This window comes from Musca autumnalis, unplaced genomic scaffold (genome assembly GCF_047663935.1).
Source record: "Musca autumnalis isolate F117 unplaced genomic scaffold, ASM4766393v1 scaffold_4, whole genome shotgun sequence".
Taxonomy (NCBI): Eukaryota; Metazoa; Arthropoda; class Insecta; order Diptera; family Muscidae; genus Musca; species Musca autumnalis.
This window is the reverse complement of record NW_027411977.1, coordinates 131,585,088-131,592,560: the sequence shown is the minus strand read 5'-3', so window position 1 is coordinate 131,592,560 and position 7,473 is coordinate 131,585,088. Positions and strand designations below refer to the sequence as shown.

General features: G+C 36.3%; 1 protein-coding gene across 1 annotated transcript; it reads right to left on the bottom strand.

The window, feature by feature from the left end:
- Positions 1 to 1,924: 1,924 nt before the first annotated feature.
- On the bottom strand, positions 1,925 to 3,655 carry LOC141403070 (activity-regulated cytoskeleton associated protein 2-like). The gene is made up of 2 exons (XM_073985236.1): positions 2,938 to 3,655; positions 1,925 to 1,959 (listed from the first exon to the last, which is right to left on the bottom strand). Exons 1-2 carry the CDS (start codon positions 3,653 to 3,655, stop codon positions 1,925 to 1,927), a joined length of 753 nt encoding a protein of 250 aa, XP_073841337.1.
- Positions 3,656 to 7,473: the final 3,818 nt, after the last annotated feature.

Below are 7,473 nucleotides of genomic sequence, written 5' to 3'. Positions count from 1 at the left end.
TATTTAGTCTAAAAGGAAACTAATTGTTCCATTTACTTCAATACAGCTCGTGGTGGAGGGTATAACAAGTTCGGCCCGGCCGAAATATCGGAAATTTGGTATTTAGTCTAAAAGGAAACTAATTGTTCCATTTACTTCAATACAGCTCGTGGTGGAGGGTATAACAAGTTCGGCCCGGCCGAACTTAACGCCGTTCTTACTTGTTTGGACGTATAAACTTTCTGACAAAACTATCGAAAAAAATTGGGCATATAACTTCACGATTGTAGGCGTTGCGAACAAATGCTTATGTTAGTCAAAATGTTCAATGGATCCTCGAACAGACCTTAAACTATTCTTGCGCTGTATTTTTGTGAGGGAGGTATCCGAAGGTGTTGTCCCATATAGACCGTCTTGGTACTTTATAAATGTACGTCTGGAAGTAATTTTGGGATGTTCAAAGTTTCGGTAAAATTGGATGTTTAAAATTTTGTGTGGGAGGTACCTGAAAGACTGAACCGATATAATCCATAATAAACGTCTCGGATAAATCAATCTGGACCTTCGAGAGTTATAGTGCGCACCATTTTAGCGAAACATTTTGAAGTCTTGTGGAGGAGGTGCCCGAAGGAGTGGATCGATATGATATAAAGTTTGGACAAAATATTGCGGGATCCAAATTGGACCAAATTGGTTGATCCGTTCGAGAATTATTTTGCGCTCGGGCCAGACAGACGGAGGAAATGGGGTAAATCCACTCCAAATTATTTGCAGCTGATTTTGTCAAAACATATGAGAAGTCAAATACCAATATTTCGATGAGATACATTTTTGTTGTTAGCCTAAAGGCTGAAGGTACAATACAAATTATAGCAGATTTTAATACCATGTAACCAATATTTAAGCATTAATTTCGTTTACGGTTCTTTTTAGCAAAAACAGGTAGGTTTGCTACTTATAGCAGATATTAGCACTTTATGTCGTACAACAATAAACGTTTCTCCATTAAATAAATAAAAAAGGAATACAACATTTTTCAATAAAACAATTTTCTAATTGGTTTTCGAGATATACTCCACAGAAAACCCTTGATATGTCGTACACTTTGTCCAGTAAACATATCATTTCATGCACTTCTTATCCGCACAATACTGAACTCGTAACTTTTTGAATACAGAATGAGTTTAAAGCCTCTAACCCTTTTGTTATTTGATAATAAAATGACATGGCATAAAGAAGTAATTCAGATGTTACTGAAAGTTTCTCTCAAAAAGAGTATTCAAACCAAAAATTTTTAAACCTTTCTTAGACAGCTTGTTAATAAAGTATATCTTCAGTGCAGAACCTTCAAAACAATATAAGTTTTCACTTCAAAAAATACTCGGCCAAAACATGCCCCCGCCTGCGTAAGACCCTGAATGTTTAGAGATCACGTCTCCTACCGACGCACAATGGTTCAGAAATCGATTTTCCTGGCCAAAAATCAAATTTTTGTTTTGTCAAAGATATTTAATTTTGAAACAGTTCTGCCTCTCAACTGGTACATTAAATGAAAACACCGAAGATTTAAATTTCAAATGAACACTTTTATTATTACTCTGAGCAAACTTATCTGATAGTTACTATGTAACGCGTTAGAATGGAGTTTGCTGAATGAGCGAATTCTTTAAATTTTCTTCCGCTTAGCTGCTCGGTATGAGAAGCGCGAAAGTCGTCTAGACATAGTTGTATTTTATTAATTAAGTTGTAATTCAATTCAGGATTGTATTTCCTTAAACTAGGTTTACATTAATGTTTAAATTACTATATACGTTCACACATTAATTCATGAGTTTTAACATACTAAATAAAATATTTACAAAATATACACAGTGGACCGTTTCAGTCTCCCCCTCGGATGCTGAAGACGTCCCGACGAAGCATCCGTAATAAACTGGACTATCTGTTAGGAGGGAACGGCTGCTTCGGTTGGATCTCCCCCTGGAGATATGGTGGATACGGTAATACAATCTGCTTATGTTGGTCCTCCCCCTGAAGTGAAGGTAGATAACTAACAGCAATGTCATCTTTATGGCTAACTCCAATGATGTGCGGCGGCAACGACGTATTCTTACGCGCCTCCCCCTGGAGTAAAGTTACCTTCGTTGCATGAGGAAGGACGACAGTGGGAACTTCTGCACTGGCCTTTCTCTTGTACTTACGAGATCGGTGCGGAGGTATTGCGTCGATTCGATGAACCTTCATTGTATTTTCTTCATTGGCAACATTTATCAGTTGTATCGAGTACATTGGAATGGATGACACGTTCGAATATTGCGGAGGAATATCTTGCAGGGATTCGTTGGTTGATGGTGGATGCGGAATATTTTTGTTAACTTCAACGAACTGGACGAACTTTGATGCTTGAAAGAATCGGTATATTAATCGGACTGGAGAAGGGATACTTGACGCTATGGTCATCTTCAAAATACCAACAGCGTTTTACCATATTCAAGACTATGCCACATTCTTCCAAAAAGTCTGTTCCAAGTAATGTGCGATTATTGGTGGCATATGGAAGACAAACAAATCGGATCTTACGGCTTCTGTTTCCAATTACGACGTCACACATTGTTGATTCCACGACAGAGTTTTTTGATGAACCATCTGCCAGACTCACATCAGCATTTACTTTTTGGAAATGGCATCCGTTTCTTCTCAAAATATTTGTAAGGGTTGGGCTGGAAACACTTATTTTCGCTCCAGTGTCAAATATTGCTTCACCGTGTAACCGAAAGACTTCTACATGCGTCGTTGGAAGATTTCGACCCATCATTCCGGTTACAATTGTATTAAAATTTAGCTGCTGAGGACTTTCTTTGTTACTGCTGCTGCATGTTGCGCAGTTTGCTCTAAAAACTCCAGGCGCTCCACATCCATAGCACGCTATTGTTGTTGTTCTTTGTTGCTGTGTCTTACTCACATTATGCGTTTGTTCTTGTTTCAGTTGAGTCTTCGCATATTCGTCTTGCTGCTGTTGTTGGGGTGCCACTCGCTTTTCCAGTTTCTTGCACAGATCTTCGCTGTGATTAGTTTCGCGGCAGAAGCGACAGCGCACAAACTCTGTCGCACACTTTGGTTTTCCCTTGTTGTGCAGCGTCAACTCAGCTTCTCTGCAGGTAGACAGCAAATCCTCAAATGTTTTCACATTTTCTCTACGCACACGCTCTCTAATGTTTGTATTGAGCAATCCAAAAACAATGTTGAGTTGAACCTCTTCAGACACAGGAACGGCCAGCTGTGCAAACAACAGCCGTTGCTTACACACAAAAGAGTCTGTGGGTTCGTTTTGTTGTTGCTTCGTCTCAACAATGCTTGCGAAAATGCGCCAATCAGGTAGCGGTGTTTTCTTGATTAGTTGTATTGCTGGATCAAATGTGGTGATTGTGTGTTTCACACCAATCCACCAGTTGGCAGCATAACCCTCAAATAAAAGTTGTAGCCCTTTGACAGCATCTGCATCTGTAATCGACTCAATTTCCTTGTACACACTTATCGCTGTCACAAATTCTTCAACAACGGCGGCGTCTCGCTCTCCCTTGAAGCGAGCAGTGCAATGCGCAAATGACCCAGCGCGGCCAATTCTACGCATTGCCTGGATAAGTTGTTGGAATTGTGCATCGGTAAACTGCGCCATAATTTCGTCTCCAGACAGGTACTCGTCACTATCGGCTTTTTGTTCTTCCTCGGCTTTAATGTCGTTGTCCGTGGCCACTGCGTTGGGCGTCAATGAAACAGTTCTTGTTGTGCTTCACGTTGGTGCGCCAATAAAACGGTGCTGGTCTCTCAACGTGTACATTAAATGAAAACACCGAAGAGTTAAATTTCAAATGAACACTTTTATAATTACTCTGAGCAAACTTATCTGATAGTTACTATGTAACGCGTTAGAATGGAGTTTGCTGAATGAGCGAATTCTTTAAATTTTCTTCCGCTTAGCTGCTCGGTATGAGAAGCGCGAAAGTCGTCTAGACATAGTTGTATTTTATTAATTAAGTTGTAATTCAATTCAGGGTTGTATTTCCTTAAACTAGGTTTACATTAATGTTTAAATTACTATATACGTTTACACATTAATTCATGAGTTTTAACATACTAAATAAAATATTTACAAAATATACACAGTGGACCGTTTCAATTTCTATATGGAATTCGATAGTAAACATATTGGAACTAAGGAAACCAAAAAAATTGGTCAAAATATTGGAAGGTGTGGGCGTGGTGTGCCCCTAAAGACGTACATTTTCCCCATTTTTGGGACATACGTATTTTTTGCAAATTTCTGGAGAAAGACGTAGCTATTTCTCGGAAATTTAAAAGTCGTTTTAGTAAATTACCGTAGCGTTCACACAACATGAGCTATTTTATTTTTCCTCAGGTACTAAATTTTATGAAATTCCAAATTTAGTGGACTAGAACTTTTATGGAACAACATGGAACAATGTTCTGTACGAGAGTCTCCTCTTTCAGCCTATTTATACTTTTGTACTCGTCCCGTTCCGTCCGTTTAACACTTTTTTCAATTTATTGAAATTAAATGGGTAAACTGTGTGTTTTTGATTATATGAGTTTAATACGAGTTATATAAGTGTTATGAAAACCCAAGGAGTTTTTTTTTTTAATTTTTCGCTAGAATTCATTTTTCAATACAAAACTCCTTAGGCCATGTTAGCTCGATTAATCCAATTAATTAATTAAAAACTTTCATAAATAATGGCCTTCGTCCTAAAAAGACAATAATAAATAAAAAACTTCACAGCAGAGCCCGGCTGCCACGGCTGAGGTTTGAACCTGGGTCCTCTCCAACAAACAGACAATGTTGTCGAGATCTCAGCGTTCTAAGCCACTGCCAATGTATCATATCAACAAACTAAGTCGACATGACGCCAATGTATCATATCCAACAAACTAGTCATGACATGATATCCAAAACTTCAAAAACTGAAGGCATTACAATTCATGAAGGAAACCCCCCTTCGATTGTATATGTGTATGTATTGAGAAAATGATTCCTAGACAAGACACTAGGGTGACTTGATAAAGAAAAAGACTTCAATAAATACTTCATAATTACAAAATTGTAAAAATGTTTGTATAAATAGAAGTTATCAAAATCAGTCTTTGTCTTCTAGCCATTAGCATTCAAATACGCCTGATGAGCCTGGCTTAAACCACCAGGCGAAACGATCGTAACGTAATGGTTGAGTGTGTGGTATTTCGCTAGAATTCATTTTTCAATACAAAACTCCTTAGGTCATGTTAGCTCGATTAATCCAATTAATTAATGAAAAAATTTAAATTTTTTTTGCAATTTTTTTTTTAAAAATTTAAAAAAAAAATTTCGAATTTTTTTCGATTTTTTTTTTTATTTTTTTTACAAATATTATTGTTTATTTGTTTGTCTTTGACCATATTTAATACATGGAAAGATATAAAAACGACAAAACACTCATATTTTGATGAAAAATAGTAAAAAAACGCAAAAGTTTAACTTTGACCTTGAATTTCTCTGCAACTACCAGACCGAATTTGACCGCTTTGTCGTTGACCATATTTAATACATAGGAAGATATAAAAACCACAAAACACTAATATTTTGATGAAAAATAGTAAAAAAAACGCAAAAGTTAACTTTGACATTGAATTTCTCTGCAATTACCAGACCGAATTTGACCGCTTATAAATCATCTGAAAGCTGATTGTGTCTAACAAAAAAAGAATTATGAAAATATCTCTATCCGTTAAAAAGTTACAGAATTTTGGCCAGGAAAAATCGATACTGAACCACTGTGCGACTTTTTGACCTTTTTTCTTAAAAATGATTTCCTGTGGCGAATATGAATGAACGATTGCCTATTAATGCCAAATTCCATTTTATTATTTAACAAGTAAGCAAAGGTTATAGTCGGAAGGGGCCGACCATGTGATACCCTACACCACTGCCCCTGAGAATTAGATTTCAGCAAATCAAAATTCCTTTATAGAACAAATAAGTTTATTGAACTTTGTGGATTCTGCCACCTTATCACATTAAGCTTGGGACCTACAGTTTATAGCCGAGTCCGAACGATGTGTCCTAAGACACCACATTTAGAGAAGTTTTATATGGCTGAAATACTCAGAAAATTTCGCCAACGTTACTGAGGTGTATTTTGCCACCTTTGAAAGTTTGATGTTACCTCGCCGGGGAATCGAACCCACGACGTTCTACGTACAAGGCGGATGTGAAGTTGAAATATAGCTCCACTCTATTGAATAATATTAGAAACGAAGATACGTAATGATGTTTTTGCTTTGGGCATATTAAATGTCTCCGAAGTCTATTCTTCAAAAATAAAAAATGTAAAATTTCCATGTTTTGACATATCTAATAGGGTGCCACTGTGGTGCAATGACATTTTCAACAAAATACCCCTCAGTAATGATGGTGCATTTTCTGATTATTTCAGCCATGAAAAACTATTCTACATGCGTTGTCTTAGGACACGTCGCACAGTGCGAAATATGGGAAGTTTAGCGGAACTTTAAGGAATTTTGAAAGTACATAAAATTAATTAAATTTTAATTGAATTCGTTAGCTAAGTACTCCACTGCAAATGACCTATACTCAGTTTGGGGATTTACTCCGCGAAACGACTTAAAAATGCACTTAAAGTTGCACTTTTGTTTCATAATTTTTTTTTCTAAGAAATATAATTTGGATTCTTTAAAAAATAGCGTGGCGCGGACAAATGGCAAGTCAGTATGCCATGATTTATTTTTCTTAATATTTTACAAAACAGTTATGATATTTTACTCTTTAAAAAAATGCAAAAAAACTCTTATTGTTTCCATGCAATTTTAATCGGAAAGAAGTGCTTTTTTGAAGTTTTCAAAATTATTTTACATTATACATTCCCGTTTTAAGATATACTCGTATGTATATGCCTATAAGATTGGGGTCTCATCTGTTCGCAAAGCCATAAAACAGCTGCGGTAACGTGCGTTCTTCGGAGAAATTCAAGTTTTTTTAAAATGACTTCGGAAATTTTATTTAATTGCATTTTCCAAAGTGGAAGGTAAACGCGGCGATGAACGCCGTTGTTGACTGTGTTTTGAAGAAATGGACTCACTAATTTTAACAAATGATGATTTCTGTTAAATTAAGAATCCTCTCGGATTTTGTTATAGTTTTGACCTGTTAATGTTGGTGATTTATATATAGTGCAACATTTTTAAATGCTGTGGTGCAAATACCAGTATACGTTAAAAATTGTAATGCAGTTCCAACATGAACTTGATCTGAGAAACATTAGGTGTGTTCGTTTACTCAATAATTTGTACAAATTCGTACAAGTCCAGTAACTTCTTGCAATCGACTAAGCTCTTTTGAATTATACTTTAGAGTAAACGAACAACATCCGGTAACAATTTGTACAAATTTTGAGTAAACGAACACACATATTAATAATAAAA

Coding starts and splice junctions, on each gene's coding strand:
- LOC141403070 (XM_073985236.1), bottom strand. CDS start 3,655: ATGGCGCAGTTTACCGATGCACAATTCCAACAACTTATCCAGGCAATG. Junction 1,960..2,937: donor AGAACAAACGCATAATGTGA/GTAAGACACAGC, acceptor CCATATCTCCAG/GGGGAGATCCAACCGAAGCA.